Source organism: Acinonyx jubatus, chromosome B3 (assembly GCF_027475565.1).
Source record: "Acinonyx jubatus isolate Ajub_Pintada_27869175 chromosome B3, VMU_Ajub_asm_v1.0, whole genome shotgun sequence".
Taxonomy (NCBI): Eukaryota; Metazoa; Chordata; class Mammalia; order Carnivora; family Felidae; genus Acinonyx; species Acinonyx jubatus.
The window spans coordinates 51,317,890-51,338,416 of NC_069386.1; the positions used below are offsets into that span (position 1 = coordinate 51,317,890).

At 38.4% G+C, this 20,527-nt stretch overlaps 1 protein-coding gene and 1 long non-coding RNA gene across 3 annotated transcripts in view; one reads left to right on the forward strand and one right to left on the reverse strand.

The window, feature by feature from the left end:
• The first annotated feature begins 986 nt into the window (after positions 1-986).
• LEO1 (LEO1 homolog, Paf1/RNA polymerase II complex component) overlaps positions 987-20,527 on the forward strand; it is a 38,136-nt gene continuing 18,595 nt past the window's right edge. The window contains exons 1-6 of one of the 2 annotated variants that reach the window (XM_015063481.3): positions 987-1,383; positions 10,032-10,784; positions 13,067-13,171; positions 16,001-16,095; positions 17,085-17,230; positions 17,998-18,082. In XM_015063481.3, coding sequence (XP_014918967.1) covers positions 1,326-1,383; positions 10,032-10,784; positions 13,067-13,171; positions 16,001-16,095; positions 17,085-17,230; positions 17,998-18,082 — 1,242 coding nt within the window. In that variant the 5' untranslated portion in view covers positions 987-1,325. Of the gene's footprint in view, positions 1,384-7,839; positions 7,961-10,031; positions 10,785-13,066; positions 13,172-16,000; positions 16,096-17,084; positions 17,231-17,997; positions 18,083-20,527 lie in introns of those variants that run through there. The other variant, XM_027067255.2, reaches the window with a different exon arrangement.
• LOC128315942 (uncharacterized) lies at positions 8,394-10,479 on the reverse strand. The gene is made up of 2 exons (XR_008299176.1): positions 9,847-10,479; positions 8,394-9,174 (listed from the first exon to the last, which is right to left on the reverse strand). It is a non-coding gene; the product is annotated as an uncharacterized LOC128315942 (long non-coding RNA).

Below are 20,527 nucleotides of genomic sequence, written 5' to 3' on the forward strand. Positions count from 1 at the left end.
TGTAACAAAAACATATCTCATAATCTCCAAATTAAAAATCCATATCGCTTGTCCAAGATCAAAACCCTTATGAGACAAAACCCTTATCTGAACTAAATCAGGTAATAATTTAGCACAAGATGTACATTTTTTTAAAAAACCAAAATATAAGCTTTCTAAAAAAAGACCTAGTCTGTAACATATTCAAGTCATTCTTTCTTTAAGCTTCAGTGAAGCAAGAGGGTTTACCTAGCAGTAACCTATTATGAAAATTCTTACTGTCTGATTTTATAATGTACAATTATAGCCACATTTCCTACCAAAATAAAACTTTTTGTCAGCAAAATGAACACAGTGGAACCCTCTGAATAGTGTTTTTCCAGTTGCATGCTGTAATCCACTAGTAAATCATGAAAGCAATTTAGTGGGTTCACTGCTTGCTGGCATTAAAACCAAAACAAAACAAAAGCTGAAATAGAATAAAGGAGAGTAGGAAATCTCAGGCAGCATCTTAGTGGTAAAGAAGTATTGTTTTGTGAAATATTTCATTTTATACAGTAAGTGTATAGTGGGTTAGGATGTAAAATTTGTTTGAGATACACTGCTCTGAAACTGTAGTTGTCAAAAAGCGGTCCGAAGAAAACCCTTTCAAGGGGTCTGAGAGGTCCTGTCTGTATGAGGCTAGATTTTCTTCACATGCCTTCAACCAAAACATTTCTCAGTAGACTGAATGTAGAAGCAGGTATGAGAATTAAGCTGTCTTCTAAGCCAGGCATTAAAGATCTTTTCAAACTGTAAAACAATTCCACTCTTCCAATTTTTTGGTTTTGAAAAGACTACAGTCATTTAAAATTTTAAAATACTATTTATGTTAACCTGTTATTTACACATTTTGAATTTAAATTTAATATTTGAATTGCTTTAATTGCTAATACGTTAAATAGCAACATATACAACCTACACGAAATGCTCTATGGAGTTCTCAACAATTTGGGAACCGCTCGCCAATCTGAAACAAAGGACTTCAGGCCTGATTCGTGGCAGGTTTAACTCGGTCTAGGCCCTTCCGCCCAGCGACTCAAGAACCGCCCACGCCGCGGACACCCAGACGGGAGACGCCCCACCCTCTGTGAGAGTGCTCGCAAATAGGAACGGATATCGACTAAAGGGCGGGACTTATGCTCACAGTGGACATGGGAGAGTCATTGAGCAGGCAAATACCAGGTCACAGAAGGGAAGGAGGCTTTCAGCGAATCTTTGCGACACTGTCGCGTTTCGTTGGTTCCCTGCCGTAAAGACAGCCGCGGAGGCGCCCCCAGCAGAGGCAGTGGCGGACGTGCGGGTCGATGGCGGATATGGAGGATCTCTTCGGGAGCGACGCTGATAGCGATGCTGAGCGTAAAGGTGGGATCGGTTGGGCTTCAGGGGAGCGGTGCGTGTAGGGGCTTCTGCTGCAGGAGCCCGAAGGCGGTAAGGTTCCGGGTCTGCGAACCCTGAGGTGTTACGGACCAGTAGTGGCGCTTCCTCCACGCTTGCCTCAGCGCCCCCTGCACTCCTGGCGGTACCAGCCTCCCTGGGCGGGAATCGGAGAGACGAACACGGAGTGTGAGGCTCGGGGTTCTTGGTGTCCGTGGAGCATGCGGTGCTTGGGAGCCGGTGGGGTAAAGGCGCGGGGCAGAGGTGGCGGCGCAGGAGAGCCTGCGCGGCCCGGGTAAGAACCTGGGGGTCCTGCTCCGTCCTGTTTTGCACAAGTGAGCGCAGAGTAAGATCTGTTTGTGAATGAACGGATAGTAGGTGCTCAGGAATATGGGTATGAGATGGACGAATTTGCAGAGGGGCTCAGAAAGCCCTCTTGATTGAAATCAGAGTGGCGTGATGCGGAGTTTGAGATGTCTGGGTGAGGAGGACTGGCAGGATACAGGGGTAGAGCTTTACATAGGCGTTATGCACCGGAGACGATGTGTCTTGTGAGAACCTGTGCAGAAACTGGAATTTCTTGAGTCTGTGGTATTAGATTGAGAGCATATGGGATCTGTGTTTGGAGAGGAGAAAGGACTTGTTGATTAAATGAATGATTAGTGGTGCATGGAAGTACTTCTGGCACAAGGACTGTGGATGTTTGAGTTTGAAATATGAATAAGAGTTATTTGAAGTGACAAGGGCCCCAAGACCAAGTTCAGAATTCTTGAAAGCCCCCAGGCTCAAAGTAACGTTATCTACTTTTTTTCCTTAGCAAAATGCATTATTGTTGTGGTTCTTTTTTTCTCTAACTCCAGTTTATTTATATTTTTGAGTGTAGTGAAGTGAGCACCAAGTGGAAATCTAGTGTGAGGGCTCCACTGAGATGGGTATTCAGGAGGTTCCAGTTGGGATGAGTCTGGAAATATAGAGTCCTGTATACTAACTCTTGTTCCATTACCTTTGCTGGTGTTTTCTTTTCCCCCCTTATTTTTACTTTTTTGTATCCCATTTACCTTTCAAGGCACAGTTCTATGTGAACTTTCCCATGACTCACTGTCATGAAGTTGTTCATTCATTCAATAAGTATTAATTGATCCCCTATTATGTTCTAGCTACTTTGGTGGGTGTCAGGGACAGAATGATGAAAAGGTTGTCTCCCCGACCCGTAGGCTTATGTGGATGCTTAATACATATTTGTAAGTAGTTGGATAGAAAGAAACAATAGTTTAGTAAGATGTATCCTGCATTGCTTTCCTGTTGCTAACCCAGTGTATGGAGAAGTGATGTGTGGAGATGGTTGCTTTTCTGGGCTTCATGTTTTACTTTTGTGTGAGTCTGTTGCTGCTTTCTTCCACGTTATGGTTAGATAATAGGACACTGTAGGATTGACTTACAAATCTGTCCTTGAAGATTGCTTTGGTCTTGAAGGTAGTATGGATGTGACAGGGCAATTCCTGTGAAGCCTAGCATATTTCATTAGACAGTTGTGGAAAATAACTACACCTGACAAATATCTTGCCGTAACAATGGGTAAAATCTCTACCTAGGCTCAACATTTCTTTTATGTATAATTGTGTCAGGTGTCTTATTTCTTTTAACAGTGTTTTGTAGCTTTAATTGTAAAAATCTTGCACCTCCTGAGTTCAATTTACTCCTAAGTATTTTAGTCTTTTGAATACTATCTCAGGTGAAGTTGTTATCTTAATTTCATTTTTGAATTGTTCATTGGTAGTGTATAGAAATATAACTGATTTTTGTATGTGTATCTTCTATCTTGCAACCTTGCTGACTCTACTAGCTGTAATTAGTTTTTTGTGCGTGCATTCTTTAGGATTTTCTACATAAGAGATCTTGTCATGTGCAAATATAGTTTCACCTCTTTTGCAATTTGGATGTTTTTATTTCTTTTTCTTGCCTAATTGCCGCAGCTACAACTTTCTGTACAATGTTGTATCCAAGTGGTAAGAATGGATATGCTAGTCGGGAGAAAGCATCCGTGCCATCACAATTACATATATTAGCTGTGGGTTTTTGTAGATGCCCTTTTTCAGGTTGAGAAAATTCCCTTTTATCCCTAGTTTGTTGAGTAGTTTTATCACGAAAGGGTGTTGGATTTTGTCAAATGTCTTTTCTCCATCAATTAAAATGCTCACTTTTGGGGGCACCTGGGTGGCTCAGTTGGTTAAGCATCTGACTTTGGCTTAGGTCATGATCTCATGGTGTGTTGGTTCTAGCCCCACATAGGGCTCTGTGCTCACAGCTCAGGGCCTGGAACCTGCTTTGGATTCTCCGTCTCCTTCTCTCTCTCTCTCTGCCTCTCCCTCGCCTGTGCTCTCTCTCAAAAATAAACATTTTTTAAAAATGCTCACTTTTCTTGGGGTGCCTGGGTGGCTTAGTTGGTTGAGCATCTGACTCTTGATTTCTGCTCAGGTCATGATCCCAGGGTTGTGGGATTAAGCCCCATGTTGGGCTCTGTGCTGAGCCTGCTTAAGATATTCTCTCTCTCTCTCTCTCTCTCTCTCCCCCGCTCTCTCCCCTTCTCTCCTTCTGCCGGTCTCTCCCCTGCTTGGGCTTGCTCCTTCTTTCTCTCTAAAATTAAAAAAAAAAAAAAAAAAAGCTTACTTTGCTTTATTTGGTTAATATGGTCACAATAATCTTGAACCACCATTTATTCCTAGGATAGCTCCCACTTTGTCATATCCTTTTAATATGCTGTTGGGTTCAGTTTGCTAGTATTTTGTTTAGTATTTTTGCATTTGTATTCATAAGGCTTATTGGTCTGTAGTTTTCTTTATTCATGACATCTTTGGTTTTGGTAGCAGGATAATGCTGGCCTCATAGAATGGATTAGGAACTGTTCCCTTTGCTTCAAAGAGTTTGAGAAGAATAAGCATTAATTCTTTAAACATTTGATAGGATTCATGAGTGAAGCCATCTTCTGGTCCTGGGTGTTTGTTGGTTTTTTTTTTTTTTTTTTTTTTTTTTAATTTTTCTAATATTTATTTTTGAGACAGAGATAGAGTGTGAGTGGGGAAGGGGTAGAGAGAGAGGGAGACACAGAATCCGCAGCAGGCTCCAGGTTCTGAGCTGTCAGCACAGAGCCCAACGTGGGGCTCAAACTCACAAACTGTGAGATCATGACCTGAGCCAAAGTTGGACGCTCAACTGAATGAGCCACCCAGGCGCCCCTGTTGGATTTATTTTTTATTTTTTCCCCAGTAAGCTCTATGCCCATCATGGGGCTTGAACTCACGACTTTGAGATCAAGATTCAGACACTCTACCTACTGAGCCAGCCAGGCTCCCCTGAGATTTCTCTTTTTTTTTTTTAATTTTAAAAAAAATGTTTATTTCTGAGAGAGAGAGACAGAGTATGAGCAGGGGAGGGACAGAGAGAGAGAGGGAGACACAGAATCTGAAGCAGGCTCCAAGCTCTGAGCTGTCAGCACAGAACCCAGTGTGGGGCTCAAACTCATGAACTGCGAGATCATGACCTGAGCCCAAATTGGATGTTTGACTGAGCCACGCAGATGCCCCGAGATTTCTCTTTTTTTTAATGTAGGTGTTTACAGCTACAGATTTCCCTTTCAGCACTGCTTTCTCTACATCCCTTACCTTTTGGCATCCTGTATTTTCATTTTCATTCATCGGAAAATATTTGTAATTTCCTTTGTGATTTCTTCTTTGAGCCCGTGATTGTTTGAGTGCATTGTTTAATATGCACTTGTGAATTTTCGAGATTTGCCTCTGTTACTGAATTCATTTTCATTCCATTGTTGTCAGTAAAGATACTTCACGTGTTTTCAACCTTCTTAAATGTACTGAAATTTGTTTTGGATCGTAACATATGCTCTAACCTGGAGAATGTTTAGTGTACACTTGGGAAGAATGATGGTAGTGGAGTGTTCTATTGATGTCTATATGTGTGGTTGGTTTCTAGTATTATTTAAGTTCTCTGTTTCCTCATTGATCTTCTGCCTAGTTCTGGCTGTTATTGTAAGTGGACTATTGAAGTTTCCAACTGTTGTTTTTGGACTATTTCTCCCTTCAGTTCTGTCAGTTTTTGTTTTTAGGTGCATATATGTTTACAACTATTATATCTTCATGTCAGATGGGCCCTTTTATTTCGTAATGTCCTTTTTTATCTTGTAACAATTTTGTCTTAAGATTTATTTTGTTTAATATTAGTATAACCACTATAGCTCTCTTTTCGTTTCTATTTACATGGAGTATCTTTTTCCATACTTTCACTTTCAACCTATTTGAGTATGCGGTTGCTGATGCATAGGGGCACTTGTACCCCAGTGTTTATAGCGGCACTTTCAACAATTATGGAAAGAGCCTAAATGTCTATCAACTGATGAATGGATAAAGAAGATGTGGTTTATACAATGGAATACTACTTGTCAATGAGAAAGAATGAAATACGGCCTTTTGTAGCAACGTGGATGGAACTGGAGAGTGTTATGCTAAGTGAAATAACTCATACAGGGAAAGACAGATACCATATGTTTTCACTCTTATGTGGATCCTGAAAAACTTAACAGAAGACCATGGGGGAGGCGGAGGGGGAAAAAGTTACAGAGAGGCAAGGAGGCACACCATAAGACTCTTAAAAACTGAGTATAAACTGAGGGTTGATGTGGGGGTGGGAGGGAGGGGAAAGTGGGTGATGGGCATTGAGGAGGGCACCTGTTGGGATGAGCACTGGGTGTTGTATAGAAACCAATTTGGTAATAAATTTCATATTAAAAAAATAATAAAGTGAGACTCTTACAGATAATTTGCAAAAAAGTAAAAAATTAAACAAATAGAAATTCATTTTGCCAATTCCTGCCTTTTCATTGGAGAAGTTAATCATTTCTGTTTAAAATAATTATTGATAAGGAAGCACTTTTGCCATTTTGCTATTTGTTTTCTATATGTCATATCTTTTTTGTTCCTCAATTTGTATATTGTTCTCCCCCCCTTTTTTTAAAGTTTTTATTTATTTATTTTGAGAGGGGAGGGAGGGGCAGAGAGAGGGAGACAGAGGATCCAAAGCAGGCTCCATGCCATCAGTGTAGAGCCTGATGTGGGGCTCAGTCCCAGAAACTGTGAGACCATGACCTGAGCCAAAATCAAGATTGGAGGCTTACCTGACTGAGCCGCCCAGGCGCCCAGTCTCTTTTTTTAAGACTGATTTTCTTTTAGGGTACTATTGATTTCCTTCTTGTTTATTTTTCTGTATAGTTTTTAGTTTTTTTCTTAGCGGTTATTCTGGTGATTACAGTTAACATCTTGAATTATAATAATCTAGTTTGGATTAATATCAACTTAATTTTAGCAGTACAGGCACATTTTTTTCTACATAGTTCATCCTCTCTTGCCTTTGTTGTTATTGTCACAAATTACATCGTTATACATTGACTTCCCAGTGATGTGGTTTTATAATTACTGTTTTATGTTACTGTGTTTGAAATCTAATCAAGAAAGGAGTTCCTAGAAATACATTGATGTTAACTTTTATAATTACCTATTGAGTTTCCTTATTCTTTATTTCCTCACGTGGATTCAAACTGCTGTCATTTCATTTAAGCTGGACAGGCTTCGTTTAGGAGGCAGGCCTAGTAGCAATAAACTCTGTTTTTGTTTGTCTGGGAATGTCTCAGTTTTGCCAGTTTTTTATTGATGTGAAATTCATATAAAATTAACCATTTTTTAAATTTTTTTTAAAGTTTATTTATTTTGAGAGACAGAGGGAGAGTGTAGGTGGGGGAGGGGCAGAGAGACAGAGGGGTACAGAGGATCCAAAGAGTTCGATGTGGGGCTCAAACTCATGAACTGTTAGATCATGACCCGAACCTAAGTCAGAAGCTTAACTGACTGAACCACCCAGGTGCCCCTAAAATTAATGGTTTTAAAGTGAGCAATTGGGTATTTAGCACCTTTACAATGTTTCCATCTTTTGGCTGTTTGAGTAGTGCTGCTGTGAACTGTATTTAAGTTTATTTATTTATTTTTGAGAAAGAGCGAGCAAGTGCACAAGTTGGGGAGGGATAAGGAGAGGGGGCAGAAGATCCAAAGCAGGCTCTAGGCTCAGCTGTCGTTGCAGGGCCGGATGATACCGGAACTCAAACTCACAAACCATGTGATCATGACCTGACCTGAAGTCAGGCACTTACTGACTGAGCCACCCAGGTGCCCCTGCTATGAACATTTGTGTACAAGTATTTGCCTGTTTTCAATTCTTTTGAGTATATACATAGGGGTGGAATTGCTGAGTCATATGGTAATTCTTTGTTTAACTTTTGAGGAATTACACCATTTTCCAGAGGGACCAGACCATTTTACATTACTACCAGCAATATTCGAGGGTTTCATTTTTTTTCACATCCTCAGTAACACTTACTGTACATTTTTCTTTTTTTTTAATGTATCCATCTCTGTTGGTGTCAAGTGGTATCTCATTGCGAATTCAATTTGCATTTCCTAATGGCTAATGATGTGGAATAGACTTCTCATGTGCTCATTGGCCATTGGTATGTATAACTTTGGACAAATGTCATTTCAAGTCCTTTGTCCACTTTTTAATTGTGTAGTCTTTTGTTGAGTAGTAAACATTGTTTATGTATCTGGATATCTGGGTACTAGACACTTAGCAGATACATGGTTTGCAAATATTTTGTCCTATTCTTTTTGTTGTTTTTTCAGTTTCTTGATAATGTCTTTTGTATAGAAGTTTTTCTTTTTGAAGAAGTCTGATTTCTGTATTTTTTTCTTCTGTCACTTCTATCATGCTTTCATTCTGAAGTCTAGTTTTGCTGGGAATATAATTCTTGGTTGACAGTCTTTGTTCCAGTATTTTGGATATGTTAATCCACTGCCTTCTCGTTTCCATGGTTTCTGACAAGAAATCATTGTTATCGAGAATTCCTTGTGTGGAACAAATTGCTTCTCTTGCTGCTTTCAGCATTCTTTTTTTTTGCCTTTGTCTTTAACTGTTTGATAATGCCGTGTGTAGGTGTGGATCTCTAATTTTATCCTATTTGGCATTCACTAAGTTTCTTGAATGTCTTTGATCACATTTGGGATGTGTTTGACCATTATTTCTTCAAATAATCTTTCTGCCCTTTCTTCTTCTGGGACTCCCATTATGTATATGTTGGTACACTTGATGGTATCCCACAAATCTTTTAGATTTTATTTTTCTTAATTTTTTTCTCTTCTGTTCCTCACTTAATCTTCATTGACTTCTTCTAAAGTTTACTGATTCTGCCTTCTTCCTGCTTACATCTGTTCTTTAGCTCCCTAATGAATTTTCACTTCATTTATTGTATTTTTCAACTCCAGAATTTCTTTTTGGCTCTTTTTAAATAATATGTTTAAAAAAAATCTGTCTTTTTATTGATATTCTCTATTTGGTAAAACATCATTTTCATTGTCTGGGCTTCTTCTGGGATAGTTTCTAGCCTTTTTTCATACATATGGGCCATACTTCCTTGGTTCTTTGTATTTCTTTATAGTTTTTTGTTGATAACTTGTCATTTTGAGTATTATAATGTGGTAACTCAAGAAATCAAATTCTCTCCCTTCCTCAGGATTTGTTGTTGCTGTTTGTTGCAGTAGTTATTGTTTAGTGATTCTTTTGAACTAGGTTAGTAAAGCCCACAATCTTTGTTGTGTGTGGCCACTAAAATCTCTGCCCTTTAACATAATGGTCAGCTTGTGATTAGACAGAGATATCCTTAAATGCCTAGAACCAAAAACAAAAAAACAAAATAAGACAAAACAAAAAAAAACCTCCCAGTCTTTGCAGTTGGGTCTCTGTGTTGGGCAGGCTTTCAACTCTCAACCCGGCAGTTTACAACCTGTTTTTGCCTTCATCTTTTGCTTTAACCACAGAACCTGAAGGTCAACTGGAAGTGAGAGCTTAGTACCCTCTAAATTATTTCCTGGGCATGTGCACAGCCCTGGGCAAGTATGTGGCCTTCCAGATCTCTAGGAATATATGAGAGCTTGTAAAAGCCCTTACTCCCTGAATGATGTAATTCTCCAGCCTTTCCTCTTAATTACTTGCCCCAAAGCTTCTTAATTACTTGCCACAACTACTATCCATTATCCCAGGCAGTGGCAACTAATACATTTGCCTGTAAATGTTTTTGGCAAACATTCCCAGGTAACTGCCTTTGAGAGACTTCTAAGTGAGATAAAGTCAGCCCTTTGAGCCAGTCCAGTGATCCACCAGGCAGATCAAAACTAACAACCATGATTCTTTGTGAATGAGGTCCCTTCTGCTCCCTTTAGTAGTGGTCCACGTACCAGAAATTTGGGCTATCTTTAAGGCATTATTGAGCTGGGGAGTTGGGGTTGGAGTTGGAGTGGAGCAACAGGATAAATTAAAACATAAAGTTTTATTGGAGTTCACCTGGTTTTTCTTGTTAAGCATTCCCCTGGTTGCTGCAGCTTTTGGTTAGTTTCCTGAGTAGAGAGAAAATTGATTCTGATGGTTTTTGACATGTTTTCTCATTCCTTTTATGTTGGGATTGACTTTTGGTGCTCTTTACCTTGCCTTTTTCACTGACATCATTCTGTGTTTATATGATCTCATAGATTCGGATTCTGGATCAGACTCGGATTCTGATCAAGAGAATGTTGCTTCTGGCAGTAATGCCTCTGGAAGTGAAAGTGAGCAAGATGAAAGAGGTGATTCAGGAAAGCCAAGTAATAAGGAACTGTTTGGAGATGACAGTGAGGATGAGGGAGCTTCACATCACAGTGGGAGTGATAATCACTCTGAAAGATCAGACAATAGGTCAGAAGCTTCTGAGCGTTCTGACCATGAAGACAATGACCCCTCAGATGTAGATCAGCACAGTGGATCAGAAGCTCATAATGATGATGAAGATGAAGGTCATAGATCAGATGGAGGGAGCCATCATTCAGAAGCAGAAGGTTCTGAAAAAGCACATTCAGATGATGAAAAATGGGACAGAGAAGATAAAAGCGACCAGTCAGATGATGAAAAGATACAAAATTCCGATGATGAAGAGAGGGCACAAGGATCTGATGAAGATAAGCTGCAGAATTCTGATGATGATGAGAAAATGCAAAACACAGATGATGAGGACAGGCCTCAGCTTTCAGATGATGAGAGACAACTGTCAGAAGAGGAGAAGGCTAATTCTGATGATGAACGGCCAGCAGCTTCTGATAATGATGATGAGAAACAGAATTCTGATGATGAAGAACGGCCACAGATGTCTGATGAGGAGAAAATGCAAAATTCTGATGATGAAAGGCCACAGGCCTCAGATGAAGAACACAGGCATTCAGATGATGAAGAGGAACAGGACCAGAAATCAGGTAATGCATTTATGAGAACCAAAATGGTTTAGTAGAAGCGTCCATATACAGCAGTGGTGCAGTATCCATGCCCACCTTTAGTACCTGTTTTTCTCTTCTGTTCCTCCATTTCAGCCCTTTCTAAGTATACGTTTTGCTTTAAATTTTTCCCCCTAATAATCCATTTATTTTTATCTACCATCATTTGTTAATTGATAATAGATCAAGAAAAAAAAGAGGACAGTCTTCAGGAAAGATATATGGTGCTTAAGTAGCTAGGTAATGAATGGAGTTGGTTCCATTTCTGTGGGTAACTGAGAAGCATGCCTCAGGTGAGAATAGATTTGCCTGGGGAAAAAAAGCAATGCCATTGAAAATCTCCATAGGGTAGTTGTACTGACTTGTAAATCTCATACTCCAGCTCAAGGTTTTTGAGATCCAAAATTTGATCATCCAGAGGTAATTAGGCTCCAAGGAGTTCATTCAAACTAGTCACTTATACTGATAGTATAAGAAACTAGTTTATAAACATTGAGTTGCAAAATTATTGATTTTGAGAGGATCAGTTATTTCTCTCTTGTCATTGTATACTTGCCGTTGGGGAAAATCGACATTGGATACCAAATGGTAATATCAGGAGGTTGCCTGGGGAGTATAACATCCAGAAGATGAAAACGTGGCTGGATGATCTCAGTGAGCTATGGTAGCTTGACACATGCATCCTCTAGAGAGATGTGCTTGGGTCAGAATACTTATTTCTTAAAGCTGCAGGAAACACATAGCCTAACTTTGGCTACTGACTCCCTTTTATAATAGTTATGTACACTGTTCTTCTCAAGTTAACACATTCTTCGTATAGAATATTGAAATTTGGAGATCTTGTTTCTTTGCATTGTAAAAGTCACTTTGGTTAGGTTAGAATTCTTAAGTAATACCTAGATTGTTTCATTTCCATAGGTGATTGATTATACTCACATATTGATCCTGTCATCTTAGCTTAGATATGGGGGAGAGGGCCTTTAATCCTCTAATACATACTCACAGGATAGCATTCAAGACCACATTTTGGCATTATTTAGGAGGAGGCCAAAGAATTTCGAGAGATGGATAAAGGTCTGTCTAGACTACAGGACTGCAATAAGTATTCAATAACTAGTTTTGGGTAGAGTTATTTGTACTGGTAGCAGAATCATTAAAGTTCATGCATTACTTCCCCAATAATAGCAGATTAACCTAAGGCTAGGGTTATGGTGGGGAATCTTATAGCTGGTTATTCTGCTTAACTCTTAACTAGATCGACGTGGTTTTCTTCAAGTTGACAATTAGGGAAATAGTTGTACCATCCAGAGATAGTGACATACAGTTGACTCTTGAGCAACATGGGTTTGAACTCTGTGGGTCTCCTTATATGCAAGTTTTTCATTAAATATAGTACATTATTATAAATGTATTTTATGATTTTCTTAATATTTTTTTTCTAGCTTTGTTGTAAGAATACAGAGTGTGTAACATACCAAATATGTGTTAACTGTTTATGTTGTCAGGAAGGCTTCCAGTCAACAATAGGGTATCAGTACTTGTTTTGGGGGAGTCAGACATTATTTGTGGATTTTTGACTGTGTTGTGTGTGGGGGGGGGGGGCAGTGTCCCTAACCTCCATATTGTTCAACTGTATTTGTCTCTTCCATTGATTGCAATGTTTTTACCTCTGTTTTTCTTTTTTTGTAATGAGTCCTATATAAATTTGGTCATAAGTTTCAGTACCACTTTTTTCATTCTATCAGGTTTTTCTGCTTATAGAAAATAATGTTCCTTGAATTAATTTTATTTTTAAATTAACTACAGGTTGTATGTGTATGTACAGTTCTAGTAGTGTTAACACATAAATATCTTTGTGTAACATCCCACAGTTAGGACGCAGAACAGTTCTGTTAACCTAAAAAACTCCCTCATTCTGTCCCTTTTGTAGTCACATCCTTTCTCCACCACTGTCCCCTGACAATTACTGATCTGTTTTCTCACTGCACTTTTGTCTTTGGGAGAATGTCATTAGTAAAATGGAATCAGATGTAGTATGTAGCCTTTTTTTCTTTAATTTAGACTTCTTTCACCTAGCAGGATGCATTTGAGATTTATCTAAATTGTTAACATGTATCAGTAGTTCATTCTTATTTATTACTGAGTAGTTTTCCATTGTATGGGTACACCACAGTTTGTTTATCCCCAGTGTTGCTTTTAAAGCACAGAATTCAAAGTTAAGATATGACTGTGATTATGAAGAACTTCTAATTCTACCCTTACAGAGTCTGCAAGGGGCAGTGACAGTGAAGATGAAGTTTTACGTATGAAACGCAAGAATGCAATTGCCTCTGATTCAGAAGCAGATAGTGACACTGAGGTACCAAAAGGTATTCCAGTTACTTCTTTTATATATATATATTTCTGTCTCTCTCTCTTCATTTAACTGTAGTGCGCTGTCGACTCTGGACATTTACCCCAGACTGCAAGATCCATGGAAAAGAGTGTGGATACACTTAGTGTACACAGGGAAGTTGTACAGATATGAGAAATCATTTATGCTTAATCAGTTGGAGAAGAACCTGTTGCTGCTGCTTTTTTTCTTCTTTTTTTTTTTAACCTAAGCCCTATGCCCAGTGTGGGGCTTGAACACATGACCCTGAGATCAAGCATCGCATGCTCTACTGATAGAGCCAGCCCCACCCCTCTGCTTCTTCATTTATAGTTAGATAAATCTGTTGTTAGGAGGCTGAGGCTCTGATTGAGGTGGCAACGTCCATTTCTTTAGTTTGAATACTGATAGTTTCAGGACAACTAGTTCTTAATTCCTTAGTAGGTTAATAACACAAGAAGGACTTGATTCTTTAAAGCTATGGGTTAGATGAAGAAGCCATAAAAACCCAGGATTAAGTAAGGTAGGTTTGTTAAAAGGATAAAAGATCTGCCTGTTCATCTCTATGGGTGACTGTTTCAAATGGCAGATTGCTGTACAATACAGATGTTAGTGTAAAAGTTTCCACAAACATAAATTTGATAGTTTCATTACACACAACCATTGTGCTAAATGGTAATTAGGCATTAATGTTAAATAGCTTATATAAATTATTGTAAGTAACACTATAAGTAAAGCAAATAGAGGGTCAACTAGAGAGAAAAGGAGAGAGCTGGCAGAACAGGAAGTTGTGGGATTTACTTAAAGATCTTTGGATCTGTAGCTAGTGGTTATGTGCCTGGACTTTGGAATCAGATGATCCAAGTTAGAATCTCTGTGGCTCCAGTTTCCAGCTGTATGAAGTTTGGTCAAATCAGTTATTTACTACCCTTCAGTTTTCTGATCTGTAAAAGGGAGATGATGCTAGCTGTCTTAGAGGGTTGGTATCAGAATTTGATATATTCATTCTTTTATTTAGCTCGGTTGTTTATTGAGAACCTACTGTGTACTAGTACTGTTCTGGGTGCTGGGAATGTAGCAATGATCAACATTCTGGTAGGGTCAGGGTAGGTTAGGGAGACTGATAATGACACGAAGTAAATTAAACATACACTATGTCAGATGGTGTTAAGAACTAGGAAGAAAATGAATCAGAAGGTACATGAGTTGGGTGGTATTTCATTTTGATTTTATCATACAGATGAACTTGGCAGAACCTGGACCTTCCTTGCCTCCCTTTTTTTTTTTTTTTTTTTAATTTTAATTGTTATGGCTTTATTTTTTAGAGCTGTTTGTGTTTTAGAGCAGTTTAGGGTTCCCTCTGGAATTGGGGGAAGATACAGAGATTTCCCACATACCTCCTGCCCTCACACATGCATAATCTACCTCATTATCAGCATCCCCCACCAGAGCGGTACATGTATTACAATTGATGAACCTACACTGATACGTCATTATCCAAAGCCCATAGTTTATATTACGGTTCACTCTGGTTCACTCTTGGTGTTGTACATTTTGTGTGTTTGGACAAATGTGAGTGACCTGTATCCATCATTATGGTATCATATCGAGGAGTTAGTTTCACTGTCCTAAAACCCCTCATGTTCTACCTATTCATCTCTCCTTGCACCTAACGTCTGGCAATTGCTGATCTTTTTATTGATTCCATAGTTTTGCCTTTTCCAGAATGTCATATAATTGGAGTTATATAGAACGTAGCCTTTTCTGATTGGCTTCTTTTACTTAGTAATGTGCATTTCCTCCATGTCTTTTATGGCTTGACCGCTTACTTTTTTTTTTTTTTTAGGACTGAGTAATATTCCTTTGGATGTATCAGTTTATCCATTCACCTACTGAAGGACATCTTGGTTACTTCCAAGTTTTGGCAAATATGAATAAAGCTGCTGTAAACATTTGTTTGCAGGTTTTAGTGTGGACATAAGTTTGCAACTCCTTTGGGTAAATACCAAGGAGCATGATTGTTAGAGCATATGGTGAGAGTTTATTTAGCTTTCTAAGAAACTGCCAGGCTGTCTTCTAAAGTAGCTGTCGCATTTGCATTCCTGTGAACAATGATTGAGAGTTCCTGTTGCTCCACATTTTTGCCAGCATTTAGTGTTGTCAGTGTTCTGGATTGGGGCCATTCTAGTGTGTTGCCTCTCCTTTTTTTCCAGGGCTTTTTTTCTCCCCTTTGTCTCAGTAGCTCTCTCTCATGGTTTTATTGTAGACTATATCATTGCCAATGATTGTAACTGCTCTATAATCTCAGTTTCAAGCAGTCTACTTTCTGACCACCCTCCTATCTTTCTTTCACCCCCTCCTCTACCTTTTGTTTATTGGCTTATTACAGATTATTGTTGTTGTTTTACCAAATTTAGCTGAAGTTCTGCCTCTGATGAGAGGGGCCTGGATAGACAGGGGCCTGCATTTTTAAAACTTGAGGGACTGTGTAGAGCATAGGCCTGTATTGAGGGCTTGAGCCCCAAATGTGAGTATCTAGACTGTAGGAGGACATTTGGGCTCCTGGAGAATAAAGGAAAACAGAAGAACAGGTTGCAGAAAATGAAGGGAAAATAAATGTTTCCTCTACAGCCTTGCCTTTCCCTGAATTTGCCCCCTTCCCCCTCCATAGGTACTCTGGTCACATCTTTGAGAGCCAGGTTCAGAGTTGTGTTTGTGTAGTTTTCCTGGTGCCTGGTCCAGAAACCTTGGGACTATGTGGAAGGGATAACTTTGAAGAACTTTTGTAAGGTATATTAATACTGTGAATTTTTCCTCTATATTACAGATAACAGTGGAACCATGGATCTATTTGGAGGTGCAGATGATATATCTTCAGGAAGTGATGGTGAAGATAAACCACCTACTCCAGGACAGCCTGTTGTAAGTAAAATTGCCAGGGTGAACTGTGCCCTTATTGAAGGCTAAGTAAATGTTTCAGAGATTCAGGATCTCTTTTATGCTGAGAAGAGGAAGTTGCTAACTCTTTTGCAATATAAAAGTACAATGAACAGATGACTTTCTTAGTTATGTAGGGAACACATGTTTATAAAGGGGAGTAGGAGTAACCACCCTGGTACATTCATCCGCGGGAATGCCATTCAGCAATGAAAAGGTTGAAGTATTGATACACACAAGAACTTGGATGAAAGTCCAGGGTATGCAGTGTGAGAAAAAGCCAATCCCAAAAAGTTATGCACTCTATGATTCCACTTACATAGTATTCTTGAAATGACAAACTTACAGAAATGGAGAAGAGCTTAGTGGTTGCCTGAGATTTAGAAGGGATGAGGGTAAGGACAAAGTGGATGTAGCTATAAAAAGGTGATATGAATCTTTGTAATGATGGAAATGTTCTGTATTGATTATATCAAGGTCAATCTCCTGGTTGCCATATAGTTTTTACAAAGTGTTACCACGGGGGAAACTGGATATAAACAAAAAGTAAGTGCCTGGCATGAGGTTGGTGCCATGCTGTAAGAGAGGAGACTGCAGCGATCTGTGACTGGAAAAACTGATTTAAATGTCTTTCTTGTTCATGCCAAGAAGTGTGTACTGTTGATAATCTTCTCTCATTTTAATTGAAAGAGTGACTCCTGTTGGTGAATATGTGGAAGACAGATTTATCACAAAAGAGTTTTTTGTGTTTTTTTTAAGACGTCTTTTCTTACATTGATGCTTCCGAACTGATCTTGTTTCCCTTGCAGTTTTTGGTGGGGGCTGAATGGGTAGGGATGGGGACTGAGGGCTGTTTTAGCTCCAGAGTCCCAATACCCTTCTTGTCTACCTAAGTCATTAAAGTGTGGAAGTTGAGCTAGGCTAGACCATTTCTAAGGTTCTATCAAGCTCTAAAATTCTGTTTCTTTTACTAGGATGAAAATGGATTGCCTCAGGATCAACAGGAGGAGGAGCCAATTCCTGAGACCAGAATAGAAGTAGAAATACCCAAAGTAAACACTGATTTAGGAAATGACTTGTATTTTGTTAAACTGCCCAACTTTCTCAGTGTAGAGCCCAGGTAAGGGGATCAGTTAAAAGCGTTTCTTAAAAAAAAAAAAGAAAGAAAAGAGGCATTTCTAGATGTTGGATAGAAATATGTGGAATGTTGATATTTTTCTGATTTTACATTAGTTGGCTAATCACAAAATGGAATATCGATCATGTGTCTCTGAAAAAATAAGCATATCTTGTGATAGAAAAAGTATGGACTGATGTTAAAGGAGACTTTTAATGTTTGTTTTTAGCAGTTGATATGTTCTTATGAGTTAATAGAAATTGCAAGCCTTTGGGTGTTTTTCAACTAGTACAGCCCTGAAAAAGCTGAAATTGGGAGTGGTGGAATGTGCTAGAGATACTAAACGTGTCCACTTTAGCTGCCATTGTGGATGTAGAAAAACTAATGGTTTGGGACAGTTAAACAGTGTTGATGGATATTATTCACTAAGTAACATATAAGCTTGGTTCATTTTTTTTTTCCCTAGTAAAATGATGTAGAAAGCTAGAGCAGGTATGCCCTGTTCTTTGGAAGACATATAAAAGTAAAGAACATTTTGAATATTTAGCCTTGCTTTTCAAGCAGTATGTATTAGCACCAAATTTCAAGAAGGGGCAGTAATTTGAATACTTCCTTGAAATTGAACATGAAGGTATTTATTTGACCATTATGATTTTTCATTATATTATGATTTTTAGTATAATGGAGTATGTTAATAGAGATGTTATTAGATAGCTGTAATGTTCCTTATAAAATATAATTAATAACTTTATTTTAAAAACAATTTGTAGACCTTTTGATCCTCAGTATTACGAAGATGAATTTGAAGATGAGGAAATGCTAGACGAAGAAGGTCGAACCAGGTTAAAATTAAAGGTACTTTTCCATGTTTTACTCATTTAGTTTTTCCTTTTCTAAAGTAAAACCTGGGGATATTCACTTGAGACTTGAGCTTTTCAGAATAATTTATGTTTTATGAATTTATGTTTTATGTATATATATGAAATATATAGCTTCTTCTCTGTAAAGGTGGCACTTTTCCATCATTGTTTTCACTCTTGTATGTTTTTGATGCTTAAATTAATTAGCTTCTTCCTTCAAAGTAAGTAGCATTGTGGTTTGGTGGTTAGAATGACTACCTCCATATGTACTGTGGGTTAAGTTCTAGCAACTTCCTGCAGGAGGACGTCCTTCAGGCTCTTTGATCTATGGATAAATAAATCATATACAAAAAGAATTTATTACTAATACCTTCTGGTTACTCTTGTTGACTATTAGGAGAGATTTTTATTATGCTACATTCCTATTAATGTTTCTCTTTGATATACTTTTTCTCTCCACGGAGGGCCTCTAATCTTTAATCAAGGAGGGTGTAATTTAAGCAGATCCTTTAAAGTTGAGTTGTACCAAAGAATTAGAAGCAGTTGAACTTACAGTACTGTCACTGGAGCTATCCTTTTTTAATTCATAAATCCAAAAGACTACCTATGTAAATACCTCATTTTTCAGTGGATATTGCATATGCTGTTAGAATGGTAAGTGGCAGTCCGGCATTCTTAGAATTCAGGGGCTGAATTTTTACAATAATTCCATCTCTTCAAGTGTAATAAATCTACAGGCATCTAAAGAACCTTATACAAGTTATTTCTATCCAAAATGCATGGACTTCCAGAGCTTTTCAGTGAGATTTCACCAGTCCTTTTTTTTTTTTTTTTAATTCCTTCCTCTTAATGGAAATATAAATCAAATGAGAAAGAAAATGGAAATAGACACCAATAACTTGCTCCAGGTCGCACAATTAATAGGTATAGTTTTTAGACTGTTACTTATTTACTTACTTTGCTGTCCTTTTTCTTGCCTCTTCCCTTCTCCCATTAGCTCATCTGTTAATATTTTTCCTTTGAGATTGTGTATCTATTGATACAAGGTTAGGACTATGAATTTTTCATGCTTGTTTTAGTGCCTCTAACATTATTTTACCACTTTTCATTATTTCTCATCATTTATATAAATTAATGTGGTAGTTTGTTATTAACTCCTTATTGATTTTTTGCATTTCCCCTTCTATTAGGGTACAGCAAATACCAACATATCTATTTTCAGGCCATAGAGTGTCAGACTCCAGTATAGGCATCAAAGATTATAAATGAGTATTTTACTCTAAAACTTTGAGGCTTAGAGTACAAAAGGTTGGTGTGTAACTATTTTTTAATGGTGCATGATGGAAAATAATCCTGGATGCTTTCTTTTTTGCTACATTATTTTTTCAAATATTTATTCAAATTTCAGTTAGTTAACATACAGTGCAATATTGGTTTTAGGAGTAGAATTCAGTGATTCATCATTTACAAATAACACCCAGTGCTCATCACAAGCGCCCTCCATCACCCATCTAGCTCATCCGTCACCCCCCTCCCACCATCAACCCTCAGTTTGTTTGCTGTCTTATTTATTTATTTAAATTCTCTTTAAATCCAATTTAGCATATAGTATAATAATTTCAGGAATAGAATATAGTGATTGATCATTACATATAATACCCAGTACTCATATCAACAAGTGCCAAGTGCCCTCGTTAATGCCCATCACCCATTTAGCCTGTCCCCCCACCCAGTACTCCTCCAGCAACCCTTAGTTCTATTTAAGAGTCTCTTATAGTTCACCTCCCTCCCTCTTTTTATCTTATTTTTCCTTCCCTTCCCCTGTGTTCATCTGTTTTGTTTCTTAAATTCCACATATGAGTGAAATCATATCATATTTGGGGCACCTGGGTGGCTTAGTCATTTAAGCGGCAGACTTCAGCTCAGGTCATGATCTTGTGGTTTGTGGGTTCAAACCCCACATTGGGCTCTGTGCTGACAGCTCAGAGTCTGGAGCCTGCTTCAGATTCTGTGTCTCCCTGTGTCTCTGCCCCTCCCTCTCTCGTGCTCACTCTGTCTCTCTCCCTCTCTCTCTCAAAAAAAAAAAAAAAAAAAAAAAATTAAAAAAAAAAGGGTAAGACTCATATCTAAATATTAAAAGAAATCATATTTATTTCTCTCTTATTCCACTTAGCATAATACACTCTAGTTTCATCCATGTTGCAAATGGGAAGATTTCATTCTTTTTGATTGCCAAGTAATATTCCAGTGTGTGTGTGTGTGTGTGTGTGTGTGTGGTGCGCGCGCGCACACGTGTGCACATGCACGTGTGTGTGCATGTGTGTACACCACATTTCCTGTATCCATTCATCAGTCTATGGCCATTTGGGCTCTTTCCATAATTTGGTTGTTGTTCATTGTGCTGCTGTAAACATTGGGGTGTATTTGCCCCTTCAAATCA